General features: G+C 57.2%; 2 protein-coding genes across 2 annotated transcripts; both read left to right on the top strand.

Annotated features, from left to right (window-relative positions):
• Window positions 1–757: 757 nt before the first annotated feature.
• On the top strand, window positions 758–2,704 carry NCLIV_008860 (hypothetical protein; the record flags this gene model as incomplete). Its single annotated transcript, XM_003880402.1, has 2 exons — window positions 758–1,346; window positions 2,046–2,704. 2 exons carry the CDS (start codon window positions 758–760, stop codon window positions 2,702–2,704), a joined length of 1,248 nt encoding a protein of 415 aa, XP_003880451.1.
• Window positions 2,705–4,992: 2,288 nt separating this feature from the next.
• NCLIV_008850 (conserved hypothetical protein) lies at window positions 4,993–16,548 on the top strand (the record flags this gene model as incomplete). The annotated part of the gene is made up of 14 exons (XM_003880401.1): window positions 4,993–5,832; window positions 6,435–6,641; window positions 7,097–7,381; window positions 7,831–8,040; window positions 8,604–8,902; window positions 9,268–9,676; window positions 10,298–10,914; window positions 11,122–11,563; window positions 12,039–12,370; window positions 12,749–12,862; window positions 13,287–13,611; window positions 14,099–14,299; window positions 14,664–14,768; window positions 14,989–16,548. The coding sequence occupies 14 exons, from the start codon at window positions 4,993–4,995 to the stop codon at window positions 16,546–16,548; spliced, it is 5,946 nt and encodes a 1,981-aa protein (XP_003880450.1).
• Between the last annotated feature and the right edge of the window lie 550 nt (window positions 16,549–17,098).

The following is a 17,098-nucleotide window of genomic DNA, read 5'->3' as shown; positions in this document are numbered from 1 at the left end:
TCCCCTTGTGTCATGCTTTTCCACTCATCAGTGCAAAATCGTCGTCCAGAAAAAAGAGAAATGCCTTGCACTTTGTCGTCTCTGACGCTCACTATACATACAGCGAATGTCTGCGTTGTTTCACTGAACAAAGGGTAGCTGACTGGATACTCGTTGTCTTGGACTGATTTGTTGTCTTCCTCTGGATCTTTCTCTCCTGCAGTCTTCTCCCGATTCCCGTGTTGCCGGGCTCAGCGTGGCAGAGCGATCTTTGTTATTCGTTTCTTCATGGTAATTCTGGATCCGCATCCGTTTTCTACGGGATTGAGGTTGGCACACTGCTTCAACACAGGCGGTGAAACTGCGTGCGGGCCCCCGCGTTGTGTGTGCGACAAGACAGGCAAGAGATTTCGCAGTTTTCCCTCTTTTTCTTCTCTAGCGTGTATCCTCCGCATCTCAAGAGCGGCACAATTTCATGTAAACGACGTGGCAAAAAAATAAGGGCGGTAAGCAGCTCAAAGCACGCCCAGTTGTCTTCTTGTCGATTTCAGCCCCGTCCATCACCCTGGGCGGCCCGGCAGAGGCGCCCCGTCCGCGCTCTCCTTGTTGTTCGTTTCGCTCTCTTGTTGTTTCAGCTCCTTTTGTTGTAGACTGCAACGTCCCATTCGCACACCTTTCTTTTCACACTACGCGGGGTCGGTTTTTACCGTACTCTGTGGTTCCTTGGCTGCGCTGCCATCATTTGAGCGACTGTTTTTGGGAGCTTGACGGAGTCACAATGCCCTCAGGATCCGCTGCAGTGGACAGCGGCGCGACGCCGGCTCTAACTCGGCGCAGGAACAGCAAACAGGAGACCGGAGCTGGACTCTCCTCTCCGATGAGCCGTATTTCCACGACTTCCGGACAGGATGAGTTCCATTCCAAGGGGGACTCGCCTGTGGCGGAGGCGAAGGCAACCGGAGTGGACGGCACCAGTGTTCGGCAAGTCCTTCTGATGATTGTAATTGTCACGGGGATATACTTTTTCTTCCTCATGTTTGGGTATTACCAGGAACAGATCTATCACCAGGTTGACCCAACTACCGGGAAGCGGTTTTCGTTCTCCTTCTTCCTTGTCTTTGTCATTTGTGCCTCCAACAGTTTCTTCAGCCTTGGCCTGCTGCTTCTGCAGACTCGAGGCAACGCAAAAAAGGCTTTCCACGTTCTGGACGCATTCATTCTCCGAGAAGTCCTCTTCATTTCCCTCTCGTACTCGGGTGCAATGCTCTGCACCAACTATGCACTCACGCATGTCAACTACCCCACGCAAGTTCTCGTCAAGTCTGCGAAAATGGTTCCCATCGTCCTGGGGGGGTTTTTCGTCTTCCGTAAGTCACTCAGTCTCTAGCTGGAAAAACGCGTTCGGGTGTCTCGAACGAAAACATCTGCTGGGGCCTCTCCGACTGCCTGCTTTCCCGAGGTGAACGCTCTATGTACGCGAAGTGTCCGTTCAGTCGCTTCTCACGTGCACACATTTGGCAGTTTCACGCGGCGGCTCTGTACTCCCAGTGTTCTGGGCCGTCGACAAGTGATCACGTCGTCCCTGTGGCGCGTGCACACACAGCCTGGCGACACATGTGCTGTTCCCGCTTCGCCGGGGCAGGATTTTTCACTTTTGGAGAAGTCGCGTAGAAGTGCTTGTTCGCGCCTTGCACGAACTCCGATGGGCCGAGAGTTCGCAAACAAACAAGTAGTGCGGCCCGGAGCAACAACCCCACTGGGTTCCCTGCACAGAGAGGGGGTTTTCTCAGAGTGCAAGACGTACGGAATTTTTTTGGAGCCTGAAACTTCGAGTGTACTTACCCATTGATGCCCTGCACGTGCTCTTCGAATCGAAAAGTTGGAAGCGCGTAGACATGTCACACGATTGGATACGGTTATTGCTTTTTTTGGCGTGCGGCAGAGATCCTCGCTAACATGCACTGGTGGACCACGCCTGTCGACTCCTTCGTTCAGGACGACTGGACTCCCTCTCGGTCATTTGCACACTTTGAACTGCTTGGTTCCTGTTTTGTCCATTCTCTCAGGCAAGACGTACCCGTGGTACGACTACCTCTCTGTGGCGGTCGTCACAGTGTCTCTGGTCCTCTTCAATTTCGCAAAAGCCGGAGGCAGCAGCAAACAGACAGAGAGCACCGCGGTGGGGATTTTGCTCCTCTGCGTGTCGCTGTTTTGTGATGGCCTCACCGGGCCCCGCCAAGACCGGCTGATGGCGCGGTACACGAACCTGGGTCCCGTGCTGATGATGTTCCTGACGAATCTGTTTTCCACAGTTTGGACGGGGATTGCGTCCGCCCTGATTGAAGGCGAACAGCCCTTTATTTTCTTGAAGCACGACCCAGACGCTCTCGGCAGCTTCGCCGCCTTCACTGTCAGTGGATCACTCGGACAGCTGTTCATTTACCAGTCCCTCCGAGCCTTTGGGAGTCTATACACAAGTTTGTTCACGACTCTGAGGAAGGCGACTAGCACAGTCCTGAGCGTCTACATCTTTGGGCACCGCCTGACGCCTGTCCAATGGGCCAGCATGTTTAGCATTTTCCTCACGCTCTTAATTCAGAGCTACTGCTCGAAAAAATTCAAAAAGCATGGCAAGGGTCACCGACACCATGGCCACCCTCATGGCCACAAAGAGCCGCAGTCTCCCTCTGGTCTCGGGAAGGAGACCCTAAAGAAGCAGAGCTAAAAGACCACTTGAGAGTGGCAAGCAGAAAAGGCAAACTTCGTTGATGCTCCCACGCAACCGTGCACGCGAAACTCGCCGTCTGAAATGGTGCATGTCTCTGTGTGTGCCGGAGTTTTTGTGCTTTGTGCTCTCTCTGATACCTACGTTTGGGGGCGAGAAACGTGTTTCTGCCTAGGGAAAAATCTGACATTCGAAGAAATGCGCACCACACCACCGGGGAGTCTTCTGCTCGTGTGACGGGCATAAGATTTTGACCGCAGGAGAGGTTGACAGCGAAGGAAACTCTGCGGAAGAACGCTTGCAGGGCCAGCGAATCGGGCCCGACATTTTCAAACGCAAAGGGGAAATCGCAGATACGAGCGTTCGGCTCTACCAACGTGTGCGAAACGTTCCTCCTTTAGCGTTCGTGTTTGCTTTCTCACGTGATTGCGTCCTTCGTCAATCTGTCTTACATCCACGAGAGACATGCCGAATCATGTGGGCGCCGCGACGGCTCGTCGAAGGGTGTTTTCGACGCAACATATCGCGTATTAAATACGTTGAGAGGCAGGCAGCGCAAGTCCGTGGTCAGGAGGCGAGGACCGCGTTCGCCCCCCTCCCCGCGCCCCGTGTGCGCGAGTGTCCGTTTTTAGATCAGATTGCGCCCCTAAACATGTCTCGAATTGTTTCTCTGTCGTGGCGTGCTCACTGCCCATCGAGCAGCTGCAGCTCCTCATCCGACTCAGGAAAACGCTGGCACTCCGCAGTCCCTCTGACAGCATCCGTGCCTCGTCTTGCCGCAACATTGTCGTCCGTACTGCCGGAGAAACACAACCACGGAAGCTTGCAGCCAGAAACCCTACTTACGTACGCGTGTAGAGTTACCTAATCCTGAATGAACGTAGTCGCCAACGTAAATCTATGTACGGGTGCATGAGTACCACGCAGTTCTAGCTTTTTCAGGACTCGCTTCTGTTCTGTGTCAGTTCGCCCGCTGAGCGTCTGACGGGTATCCTTGCATCCTTATACGGCGCGCGACTCGTTACTCTCGGAACGCGGCACGGAGAACGCAGCCAGAAACCTCTTGCGCTGACCGAGAGGGGATTGTTTCGCTTGTCTGTTCCCCAGCGAGGGCCGTCGCTCGCTGGGACTGGCGGTCTTTCAGGCGAACATCCCTTGACTGAGGCCGTAGACGGCCGCTTCCTGAGACGCCGCCTGTTTGTCGGATCAGCCGGCCAAAAAATGTCTCTACACCCGAGCTGTTGTTGGCTCTGCGTTCGATCGGGGGCCCTTGAATCACAAGTAGATCTCCCTATCGAGAAGAGTGTGCCGTTCTGGATCGTTGCCTCCATTCACCAGATCCAAGAACTGACTCTGGTTGCAGGCGTGTTTAGTCGTATTCTCAACCTTGCGATCCTTCCGTTGGGCCACTGCCGGCGACGGCGCGCACACAAACCACACAGCCGTAGAGCTGCCTCTCGCAGTGGCGAGGCGCTTTCCCCAAGGCGAAGATCTGTGACAGCCTTGCGAGAGAAAAGGTCCGGTGCGCTGACCGCCACAGAAAAACTGCGCTTCCGTCGACAAGGAACTCCGGCGTGAAGCGCACTGCGGCCTCTCTGGCAACGGAACACTGTGGAAAGACCACGGCGCTGTCGACCGCCTCTCTCTCACATGCAGAGAGACACCCGAGAGTGGAGAGTTGCGCGTGCATGTGGTTTGCGCAGCGCAGGGCTTTTTGTCTTGGAGAGAGGCGCACGCGCGCTGCGACAGCAGAACCGATTCTCTCGTGAAATGCGGAGACAGGCACTGAAGGTAGTGTTTTCTGTCTCTGACGCTTTTCTGTTTGGTCTACACCTCGGTTTGTTCCACTTCCCTCCAGGGCGCTGAGGTGGGGAAAAGGCGCGCCAGGAGTGGCAGACTGGCCGCTCCGAGGCCACACGGTCCCCCAACCTGCCTTTTCTCCCACGTTCCCGACACCTTTCTTCTTGTTTCGCTCCTTTCCTGTCTCTGCCATCGCCGTTTCCCTCTCCGCCCCGCTTTCCCTTCCTCTGCCTCGTTTACGTCCTCGCCGATTCGGCCCCAGATCCTGCCCCGCGACGCCGACAGCTGCACTGCGCGACAGCTGGTCTCCCTCTCTTTCTCTTTTCTTCGGCACTCTTCCTCCTGGAAAACCGTCACCTTTCTCCAAAAACGCGCCGCGTGAAAAGCCGAGACCTCCCCCTCGGCGGTGTGGAGGGGTGCGTCTTCTCCAGTTTCCGTCCCGCTCGCGAAGCCTGTCCCCATTCTCTCTGCACTCACTGTCTTCGACCATGGACGAAACACAGAACTCCCCTGCCTCCGCCGCCGAGGCAGAACCGCCCTCTTCTGAGCCTTCTGCGTCTGCGGGACTCCCTGCGGGGGACGAGGGTGACAAGATGGAGGTGGACCCAGAGCCCGCCGCGCAGGGACAGCCTGAGCAGCCGGCGCCGCAGCCCCTCGCGGCCGGCTCCAGTGCGCCAGGAGCCGCGTCGTCTCTGGAAGAAACTGCAGTCGAGCGCGAGGTTGAAGAAACTGCTGTCGAGCGCGAGGCTCTGCTGGCGCAAAACGCGCAGCTGCGGCGGCTCCTCGAGGAGCATGCTGGAGAGTTGGAGCGCCTGAGAGAAGAGACGTCCCCTCGCAGGCCAGAGACTGGATCCGGCGAGGAGAAGGCGTCGCCCGAAGACCCGGGAACCGCAGCCGCGAGTTCCAAGTCTCTCGAGGAGGAGCTTCTCGCTCTTCGGCAGAAGCTGCGCAGCGCAGAGGACCAGATCCTCGATTTGCAGAGTCGAAACGACAGGCTCGTCCTGGAGCAACAACACCTGGTCGAGAGCCTCACGCGCGAGAAAGTCGAGCGCCTCTCTGCAGAGCGTCAGAGCCTCGCAGCGGCTGCGAGCGCGTCTTCTGCCGAAGGTCGCCAGCGGCTCCAACAACAGAGACTCGAGGCGGCGGAGAGCGCTCAGACCCAGCTCAGGGGACAACTCGCGCTCGCGAGGCAGGAACAGCAACAACAGCTGGAGGAGGCAGCCGAGGCCGCGCGTGTCGCCGCGAAGACGAAGGCGACTCTCGAGGCGAAGCTGCAAGAAGCCCAGGAGGAAAAAGAGCTCCAGAGGAAGAAGGCGGAAGACCTCGAAGTGAGCGACGCGCCCACGGGTCCAGAGAGAAGAGACCAGGGGAGTGTGTGCGGGAAGAGACACCGTGGCGCGTGGACAAGGCCGTGGAACTGAGACGGAAAGTCGAGGCGAGAGAGAGGCGCGGAAACGCGCGGGCTGACGGGGAGGGGTTGCGTGCGCGTGGGGCGCGAGGAAGCGAAAAGAAAGACTCGTGGACCCACAGGTGGAGAGGAGGGAGAGCGACGGTCGAGCACGCGGCGGAGAGAACGCGAAAAAGGGCGAAACAGAGACACGAGCAGAGAGACAAACGGCCGACAGCGAAAGGAGGGACAGAGGGACTGAGGGAAGAGAGTGTGGACAAACAGAGATCGGGGCGCGGGACGTGGAGGAAAAGGTGAAGAACTGGGGGGTTGCTTTCGTGTTCCTCCCTGTCCTTCTCATTCCACCTGCTGCTTGTTTCTGAGAGTCGGTTTTACTCGAGCCGTATGTCCCGTTGCTTTCGACTTGTCTCGTGCCTCCCCCCCCCTGCGGCCACGCTCTTTCTTCTCCGGGACGGCCTTCTGTCTGCGGTTTCTCTACCCGTGCTCACGTCCGGTCCTTCTCGCCGTCGCTGTCCCGCGCAGAGTCTCCTTCGCCACCGCCAACGGGAGTCCGCACTCGAGCACGAGAAGGAGCGGCAGGAGCTGCTGGCCGCGCAGGAGGCCGTGGCGCTCAAGGAGGAGCTCCTCGTGCTCAAGACGCAGCACGTCGACAAACAAGAAAAATGCTTGAAAGTCTTGCAAGAGAGCAATGACCAGCTTCAACGCGACAACCACCGTCTTGCCACGCTTGTAGGCATCCGCACACGCACATGAAAGACTGGACACTGCACACATGCGCAGGCTCGCGGAGAGACACAAACATACACAAACACACTTATAGAGCCTGTGTGTGTAACTACAGTTTTTTGTGTGCATCCGGATGTGCGTTTTTTTGTTGAGAGAGAGTGCATGTGCTTTTTGGGTGCCTCTGGAGAAAATCTGATTCAAGTGCGAGCCTTTTCGCGACGCTCTCTGGAGAAAAGCTCGATTTCCTCTTGTCTTGTGCCTTTTCGCTTCGCCAAAAGGACGTCTCCCAGACTTGCGCGTTGTCTTTCCCCTGTCTCCGATTCGTGTTCCGGTCTCGTCTGCTCTGACTGCGTCTCCGCTGCCTCTGCTCGCGGCGCCTTGTCTGTGCTGCTTTTTTGTCTGTTTGTCCCTGGACTGTGTGCTGCGGCGCCGCGCGTCCTTTCTGGCAAACTTTTTAGGTTGAGGAGAAAGACAAGGAGCTGGGGCAGCTCAAGGAGACAATTGCGCGTCTCGAGCAGGCTGCGAAGGCGTCCGGATCGACGGGTCAGACGGACCAGGACCGGACAGACGCGGCCTCGTTGCACGACACTGCGCTGCCTCTGCCTCCTCGCCTCTCCCGGGAAGAAGCGACGGGCGTGCTGAAGCAGCGTTTTGGAGACATCCAAGACGGAGGCGCTCTCCAGACCCTCATCAGCGACAAAATGACTGAACTCGTCATAGAACTCGACGCTAAAACATTCGAGGTAGGCAAGAGAGCCGTCTCATATACGCCTATCACCTGCCTCTTGTCCCCACAGAAAATTGGTGAAACCAGTTCCACATCCCACACACATATATACATGTACCTTTGTCTATTAACGCACATTTCGCTTACACGTGCATACATGTATATGCATATACATGTACACTTACATATGCTTTCTTTTATACATTGTGTTTGTACAGTTGCGTTTCCTGCGTATTTAGGTAGTTCCCCATGCAGAGCACGGAGAGAGGTTTACGTGCACCCATCTCTCCTTCCAGCGCTCGAGATGCAGTCTATGCATATATGTAATAGTGGTGTACCTGTGTAGGCGCCCTCGCGTGGGTAAGGACGGAGTTCTTCTGTTTTTGATCAGGCGACTGGGTGTCTGCGGAAAATTTGGTTCAGTGGACGCAAACGCGTTGTGGGCTGTGTGCATGCTTCTCTCAGTGCCTCGCAGCGAAGTCACGCCTCCTGCAGCGAACAGAGGAGGCAGCGAACTGGAAGGCGGCAGCTCTGCAACTGGAGAACGGCCGGAAGGAGCACGAGGCGCGCGTGGCAGAGCTCGAGGAGAAGAACGAAGAACTTTCAGGGCGCATGCAGCAGCTTCTGCTCCTTCACCGCCGCGAAGAAGACATTTCGCATGACTTGCGAGTCGAGGTAATGTGAAATAAGCCGCGAGTTCCTCAGAGAGGGAGATTCCGAGAGAGGCCCTACCCCTCAGGCATTGTGCGGGATCACCCAGGGTGAGGAAGCGGGGAGTTCGCCTTTCGAGCAACGACCGAGACGCGTCCTCTCTTTGCTCTTTCTGCGTCCTCGTTGTCCTTCCTTTTCTTGTCCGGTTTTTTCCTGTTTGGGCACCTGCGGAAAGGCGTCTTGTTTTCGTCTTTGAAAGCGCACGCTTCTCACAGAGCGCAAGTCGACATCCCACCCTGTTCCCCAACCCGCGGTCTGTGAGCTGGGTTTTCGCTCGTTGCCTCATCTTCTCGCGGCCTCTTTCGGAGAGGCCTGCACACACCGTGTACGGAGAGCGTCGTCTCCCGCCTGTTCGCTCTTCACCCTCTCTCTCTGTCCCTTCTCTCTCGCCGCGAGACGAACAGGCTCAATGAACCGCTTTACTATTCAGATACATCGTGTCCAACTAGCCAAGGCACACGTGGAAGAACAGACGCACGCCCCGCGTCTCTGCAAAGGCGATGTTTGCTGCGTCTTGTCTTTACCAGCTCCGACAGAAAGACGACGAAGCCCAGCGCTACTTGCAGAGAAACGACGAACTGTTGCGACAGCTCGCCGTCGCGGCCTGGGAAGTTCAGCGGCTGTCTGGAGGCGACTCGCATGCTGCCTCGCGAGAAGGGAAGGCGACCGCACCCTTCGGCAGTCTCTTTGGCCTGGCCTCGGCGTCGCTCCAGAAGGCGCTCGGAGTCCGTGCGAGTGGCCGAGATCCCGCGACAGGCAAAGCGGCTTCAGAGGACGAAGCGGATGTCGGTCTCTTGAGCTACATGGAAGTTCTCGAACACAACAAGTGAGGAGGGCGTTGAGCGGGAACAGCCGGGGGGGGGGGGTTTGAGCGGCTGCATGAAGCGAGGCACACATTCCGCTTCGTGTTGGGGTCTGTGACGCGGCGTTCTCTATGCGAAACGTCCCGACGACCTCGCGGACGTTTCTGCTCCACCCGAAAGATCCCCCCTTTCCACGCATGCAACATCTTTTTGGGACTGAGTTCTGTTCCCTCGCATGTGCCCCGCGCTCTGTTTGTCGCCTTGGCCGAGTGTGCCTTCTTCATGCATTTCTGTCCTTCGGCGTTTCTCTTCCTTTCGTCGCCCTCGCCTCCCGACTTCACTTTTATTGTGTTCGTCTTTGCCGCGCGCCATTCTCTTCCCCCCGCAGCGCGCTCAAGTTGAAGCTGCTTCAGCTGACGGAGACGGAGGCTGAGGCGAAGAGCCTGGAGGAGCGGGAGCGCGAGTCGCAGCTTGCTCAGCTTCAGGCCGAGCTGACGACTCTCCAGGGCGACCTGAAGACTGTGCAGACCGAGCGCAAGGAACTTGTCACTGCAGTCCAGCAGCAGTTGAAGCAGCGCGAGGAGATGCAAGAAAAGATAAAGGAGCTTGAGGCGCGTCTAGCCATCGCTTCGCGCGCGCTCCCCGAGCCCAGCGGCTCGTGCGACGGGAAAGGCGGGCCGCAGCAGGCAGGTGCCTTCGCGGCCAGCGAGAGGACGCAGAAGGACGACCGAGAGACAGATGGAGACGATGGAGAGGCTTCTCAGGACAGACTCAGACTCTCGAAACTCGTCGAACAAGTGAGGCTCACGGCGGGCCCTGTGTGTCGCAGGGTTGCGGCTGAGGATTCACACACAAAAAAAGCCTGGCTGCTCTCGCATGCATTGGCCTTTTTTCATCGTGAAAAACTGTCTCTTGGAGACATCCTCTGAACAGTCCACAACACCACTTAAAAACTCGACACCAATTCGCGCAGAAACAAAAGGGAAAACCTATCCCTCGCACCCATACACATTTCTACACACCTATTTATGTATATGCGGACACGTACATGCAAACATATTTCTATATATGTATATATTTATATGTAGATGCTCTTGGAACTCGAAGAGAGAGATTCCATGCAGCATATCAGCGCATGTCGACACGTGAGAACACATCCGTACACACATGCGTAGAAGTGCTCTGGATATGACAGTGAAACGCGTGCTGGTTTTGCGTGATGCGTGGACGGTTCTCTCTCTCTACGTTCTTTTCGCCATCTCCCTGTGCCTTGCTTTGTCGCGTGGCGGGGCGTGTAAACTCCGAGGGAACGGGAACGTTTGTTTCTTCCAGTGGTGCTGGCCGAGTTCTCCGTCCGCGCCGGTGTGCATGCGCTCGCGTTCCGCCTCGTGTGTGCCTTTCGCTGTCCCTCCCCGAAGCTGCAAGAAGTCGCAGCCGTGCTGGCCGTGGAACAGCAACAGGGGCGCCTGCAGCGGGAAGAGTTGCAGCAGGCTCGGCAGCAGCTGGCGACGCAGGAGGCGACTGCGACGTTCTTCAAGCAGGAGTGCACGCGCCTGCAGGGGAGCGTTGAGCAGGTTCAGCTCCTCCAGCAGCAGACGGCGGCTCGCGTAGCGGCTGCAGAGGAGAAGAGCCGCGCGCTGGAAGTGTCGCGGGAGGAGTTGCGCGGGGAACTTCTTGCGGAGCGCGGTGAGAAGAAGCGTCTGCAGGGCGAAGTCGACGAGGTCCGTCAAAAGTGGAGACTCGCGGAGCTCGGCGCGCAGGAGCTCCAGCAGCAGGTGGAGCGCGGAATCGAGAAGGAGACAGATACAAAGAGACAGCTCCAGGAGGAGCGCGCTGCGTTGCAGGTGCGCGTCGACTTCCAGCAGAAACAGAACCTCGCGCTCTGCGAGCAGCACCAGAAAGACCTCGAAGTGCTCCAAGAGCAACTCCGGCAGGCTGCGCAAGTGGCGCAGGAACGCGAAGAGAAATGCAACGCGCTGCAGCAGCGCGTCGAGAACCGGACTGAGGAGGTCCACGCTCTCCAAAACAAACTCAGGTGAGAGCGGCGTGCCGCGACGGCGCGCGCAAACGCACGAAGCAGAACGCGTGTGTCCTCGGGGGAGGGACTGCGGAGAACGGGTCCGACCACGGTCGCGTTTTAAATCGCGCGGGCAGTGCTCTATGAGGCTCTCCACCCCCCTCGCGTTTTGGCCGTGTTTGTTCGTTTTGCGTTCGTGGTGCGATTCGCGCCTGTTCTCTCCAGATCGATGGAGCAGCAGGCGGCAGACGTCCGAGGGCGCCTGGAGGAGCAGAAGAAGCTCGTCGCGTTTTTGCAGCGGCGGGCGTCGACTTCGGCGTTTGGCGCGGCGCGCCCCGAAGAGAAGGAAGGCGAAGGCGCTGGTGCGCAGCCAGGGCTGTCGCCTGAGCTCCGCGGGCCGTCCGCGGGCGGGTCGCCGGAGGAGTGCCTGAAGCTGCAGGGCCAACTGACGCAGCAGCAGGCGGAGATGTGCAGACTGCGGGAAGAAATCGAGAGTTGCCGCACGCTGAAGGAGCACTGGGAGGACGTTGCGAAGGAACAGCAAAAGGAACAGCGCCTGGCGGCAGAGAAACTCGCAGAGAGCCAGGAAGCGTGCGAAGCAGAGAGGAAGAAGCTGGAGGAGGAGAAGCAAAAGGTCGAGGCCCTCACCCGAGAAAAAGAAGACCAGGTGAGAGACAGAAAAACGCGAAGACGAGAGATACAGCGTGGAAGGACAAGTACAGCCTGTGGAAGACAAAGGACGCAAGCATGCGGACAGTAGAGTCGAAGGAGAGAGACGAGAATGAAGAGAGACGAGAATGAAGAGAGACGAGAATGAAGAGAGACGAGAATGAAGAGAGACGAGACGGGGAACGTGCACCCTGGCTTTGAGCGCAACACGAGGAACGAAAGAGTGGCGCTGACGAGAGAGAGAGAGCGAGCGCGGGGGAGAAGAAAGATTCACAAAAGGCGCGAAGCAGAATACCCTGGAAAGGAGGCGGCAGGCGACTCAAGAAACTGAAGCACGGACCTCGAAGCGTCAACGCGAATACGGGGCGGAGCGTCTCTTTGGCGCCGGAGACCACGCCGGGAGGATCTCAGAAACGTGGAGGCAAGGGGACAGGAAGAAACCACTGGCTCTTTTTGTTTGCGTGAATTCTCAGCAAGTTGAAGTCGGTCGGCTGCAGGCAGCGCTGGAGGCTCTCGAACGCCGCGAGGAGGAGCAGCGCGCGGCGTCGCAGCAAGCTGCGGAGGCTGCAGTTGCGGCGGTCGTAGACAATCTGAAGGCTCAGACGGCTACGTTGCGGGGACAATTTGAAGAAGCCGAGAAGAAGCGAGAAGAAGCCGAACGCTGCTACAAACGCGAACGCGAGTCGCGCGCCGAGGACGTTCGCAGAGCAGACGACGTCCACAAGGAGGTCCGGGTGCTCCGAGAGAAGAAGAGAAAACTGCAAGAAGAAAAAGAAGAGAAAGAAGAAGCCTGGAGAAGAGAAAGGTAACGGAAAGTCCCGATAGTGCGAGGTCCCCACAAACTCCCTACAAACGCAGGAACGCTACGTCACAGCTTAGTGTATACCCGGATCGATATATGGTTTTTATATGTGTCTGTCCGTCTCTCCCTCTTCGTCTCTGCGTGTATATTTCTACATTTATCTGTACCAAAATCGAGCCGTATCTGGTCCATTTTTGTGTTTCTCTATGCATCTGTGTGTCTCCATCACTCGGGCAGGCTCGCCATACGGGCGTTCGTGCCTATGTGCGTGCATCGATCTGTGTCAAGTTTGCTGTAGCCGCATGCAGCAGAAGAAAAAAAAGTGGACTCTTGCACTAAAACTCTGAAAAAAGGGCGCTTTGCATGCACTCTGTTTCCCAGACTGGAAGCTGAGGAGGAGCTTTCGGCACTGCGCCAGCAGAACAAGGCTTTGCTGCGAGACGTCGAGCGTCTCAAGATCGACTGCAAGAACTTGAATGAGAAGATCGTGAAAAAGTGAGTGCTTGCAAACGAGAATATTTGCAACGGCCGTGGGCAGAAATTGAGACAGTGGGAGAGCGATGACGACGAGGTTCGGCGCGAGTGCCAGGCTCTTCCTTCGAGGATGCTTGCTTTGTGCGTCTTTCTTTCCTTGCGAGTCTTCGACATGCAGCTGTGTTCTGCTTCTCAGAGCCCGCGTTGCACTCTCTGTCCCGTTCCTGTTTTTCTCCTTTTCTCTTCTTTCTGCACTTCTCTCGCTTCGGCTGCCGCCTCATCGTTTGTCGTATCATTTCGCCTACACCCACCAGCCTGCGCAGCCATGTCGGGTGCTCTGGCCCCTATTTCCCGACCTCTTTCTTTCTTTCTGTGGTATTTCCGGCCTTCCCTCCTGTGCTACGTATCGTCCACGTCTTCCTTTTTCTTCCTTGCTCTTGTTTAGCACTGCGGCGACAGCTGCGCCTGCCTCCGATTCTGGGTCAGACGCACTCGATTCGACAGCGACGCTCCTGAAAGTTCGCCTGGAGGAGGCGAGCGTGATGCGCGTAACGATGGAGGAAGAACTGCATGCGGCGCGCCTGGATATCGCGCGGAAGGAAGTGGAAATTCGCGTGCTGAAGAAGCAAGTTGAGGAAGGCCGTGCGCAACGCCGCGCCGAGGAAAAGCGGATGGAGGAGCTCGAGGGCGAGCTCCAGACGAACCAGATGAACCAAACCTTGCTGGGAAAGATTCCGACGCTCGAACTCGACAACGAACGCCTCCGGAAGGTCGGCAGAGCGCATCCGAAAAAAACAGACGCTGCGCAGAAAACTGCTCACCCAAGGAGCTCTTCGGGAAGCGGGAGGTGTACATACACCTCGACCGACGGCGACTGGGGCAGCAGCGTCCTGGCGCGGAGGGCGAGGAAACGGAGAGGCGCAGAGCCGCCGAAGGCGATCGATCCACCGGAAAAAAAGGGGGGGAGAATCTAAAACGAAAGGAACGGTACCTGCCGAGAGGCGTTCTCGGTTGTCGATCAGTCGATCAGAGAGATGCAATCGTAGCGAACGCCGTATATATATATATATATATATATATGCTTGGCGTCGTGTTTTCGCCCCTTGAGCAGGTTGTGCTTCTTCAGCACTACGTGCGCTTTTCAGTCGGGGAGAGACGCGGAACGAGGCCTAAGCAGGGGTGTCTGTTGTGCACACGGTTCGGTCCTCGCCTCGTGCCTCACGCCCTCCCCCGTTTGATTGTTTTGCGTCTTTCTAGGAGCTGGAAGCGGCGCACGAGCTGCAGAGAAAACAGCAGCAGGAACTCCAGCAGCAGAGACAGCAGCTGCAGCCGCTTCTGTTGCAGACTCGGCAGAAGGAGGCAGCGTTGGAGGCGGCAGAGACGCAGAGGAAGAGCCTCGCCGCGGAAGCGGAAGAATGGAAACAAAACTACCAGAAAATGATCAAAAAGTTCCAAGGGGTGAGCAAAATAACGCACACACACACACACAGGGAAAGAGGAAGATGTGCCTGTGAAGCGGGGAGTAGAGTGTGAACATGCATATTCCGCCTTCTCAGAAAAACCCAGACAGATGAATTCGCCAATCACGTCCACCTGAGCACAGCCGGGCATCACGTATCTCGATACATCCGTCGAAATCTCTTCACACATACTTACATCTTTTTTACCGCTTTATCCCCCGTCTCTCTCTAGCTTCTCTATCTACCTGTCTACGTTCATAGTTCTCCGTTGTTATGTCTTTTGCCCATCGATATATAAATATATATATATATATATATATTATATGCGGAGAGAAGAACGTGTACGCTCTGCGTTTGTGTAGGTGGACAAGAACAAGGTCGAGCAAATGAGGGGAGAGAACGAGCGTCTCCAGCAGCAGCTGCAGGCGATAGGAGCGGAGAGAGCCTCGCTCACAACCTCCCTGAAGGTGGGAAAGCGTGATGTCTGCTCTGGCCAGCCTGTTTCTTTTCCCACGAAGGAAAGGTTGAATGGAAGTTGATTTTCGCAAAAAAACCGCTGCACTTTACCTGGCCGTTTGGAACATACAAACACACGCCTGTACATGTGTATTTGCGTTCCCACCGCCAAAGTGGATACGTAGGTGGACGTGAAAAGACGTCTGAGAGTTTTTTTGTTTGTTGCTTTAGGAATGTCAAGGCCGGCAGGCAGAGTTGGAATCCGCGTTGCAGCGTCAGCAGCAGCTGTCTCGTCAGCAGGCTCAGCAGTTTCAGCAGCTGCAGGAGAAGGCAGCGCGGGAACAGAGTGCGTTGCAGCAGCAGCTCGCGCGTCAGTCGCAGGCGTCTGCTGACGCGCCGCGTTTGCTCGAACAGGAGCGCAGGAGCAACGCACTGTTGCGGCAGCGGGTCGAGAGGCAGGAGGCGCTTTTGAAGCAGGCGCAAGCTGCGTCGAACAAGTCGTTATCTCCTCAAGTGGCCGCGGCGGTGGGGCGCGTGGCGCGCGTCGGAGTCGTGGCAGTCGCGACGGCGGGGCAGGCTTTGGAGGCGACGAAGGCGGCGACTTTGGCGGCGCAGGAACAGCAGAAAATGCGGAGTGTGCTGGACGCGGCTGCGGCGCAGGCCCAGAAGGAGATCGCGCAGCTCCAGCAGCAGCGCCAGCAGCAAGACAAGGCGCTGGCCATGTCGGAAGGGCGCGTCAGACAGCTCGAGGCGGAAAAGCGGCAGACGGAGGCCGAGCGCGACTCGCTGCTTCGACAGACGGCTGAGCAGGAACACCTGCTCCAGCAGCACGCGCAAGCGACCGAGACCCAACAGCGAGAAATGGAGCGCCTCGCAGCAGAGCTGCAACTCGCCAGAGCGCAGCTCCGAGAGATCCGCGAAGACAGAGAGAGAGAAGGCGAGAGAGAACAAGAGAGAGAACAAGAGAGAGAACAAGAGAGAGACGAAGAGGGAGAGAGGGAGGAACGAGACGGAGAGAGGGAGGAACGAGACGGAGAGAGGGAAGAACGAGACGGAGAGAGAGAAGAACGAGACGGAGAGAGAGAAGAAGAAGTGAGTGCTGCTCTTCTTGAGAATCAAGAGGAAGTGGAGATGGGAGAAGGCGTGCAAGAAGTAGACGGTGAGGAAGAAGGATCAGCTGAGACTTCGTTGGGGCACGACTCGCGACGAGAGGAAGAGGACCAGGATCCCCATGCCCACATTGAAGAGCTGGAGCGGGGAGGCGCATCAGAGACACCACCAGCCCTGACGTTGGGAGAAGACGAGGCTGCGCGAGAGGAGGATCACGCTGCCTCTGGCGACATGCGAGAAGACGCGACCCTCAGTGCTTCTGACGGCGCGGAAGGTGTCCCTGGGCAGACTGGGCGCGAAGCCGGAGGCCAGGAAGAGGATGGTGGTGCGCTGCCTCTGTCGCAAGAGCACGAAGAAAGAGTCGAGGAGGGCGTGCCCGAGTCGCCTGCCGAAGCGGTCGCTGCGGGGTCTGCAGAAGAGGGAACCGAAATGGAAGGCGAGTTCCACGAAGCGCTGCCTCACTTGCCTGGAGTCGCCGAAGTCGAAGCGTCTCACGAGGGACTCGAGGCCGAGAAAGACGGCGAGTCTCCTTTCCAGGGAAACGCGATTCCCACTGATCTTCACGGCGCGCAGGACGAAGGCGCCGAGACAGGAGAGACGCCAGAAGTCGAGGGCGAAGGCGGGATGCGAGAGGGCCTCGACGAAGAGACAGGGGAGAAGGAGGAGGAAATGGCCCAGTAGACCAGGAAGAAGGCACAGAGAGAGGGGAAACGCGCGAGACAGGAAGGGGAGAAGAAGGCAGGGGAGAAGACGCATGCTGGGAGAAGGGAAAGAACCAGCACGGGTGCATGCAAGAGAGGAGGGGGGTTTGCAAAGGGGGGGGAAAACCGGCGTCAGGTGCCCCCGCTACCAAACGGAAGAAAAGAGAAGTCAAGCGAGAGGGGAGTCCTCGAGGATATATACTCTATCTAGCCTTAGTGACCGTCGTCGTGTCTCGCTTCGAACTAAGTGTGTTGCGCGTTTTTTCGGTAATCGTCAACTGTGTCAACTGTCCAAGCTGCTACCTTGGCCGTTGTTTTCACCAGTCACTTTTTTTACTCGCGTTTTGCGTCCTCGCTTTTCTCTTTTCGTCTCGCGCCTCTTGTGTAGACCGCTGCTGTCCGTATCGTACGCAGCGAGGTGACGTCTGAAGCGTTTAAATAATTTGGATTGACGTCATTCCACTTTTTGTGCAAGACACTGCGGGGACCTCCGCTTTTGCTACGAAGCGAGCTGTGAGAAGAGGCACACG

This window comes from Neospora caninum, chromosome III (assembly GCF_000208865.1).
Source record: "Neospora caninum Liverpool complete genome, chromosome III".
In the NCBI taxonomy this organism is placed as follows: Eukaryota; Apicomplexa; class Conoidasida; order Eucoccidiorida; family Sarcocystidae; genus Neospora; species Neospora caninum.
Note: the sequence above shows the minus strand (reverse complement) of the source record. Positions and strands in the feature narration are given on the sequence as shown.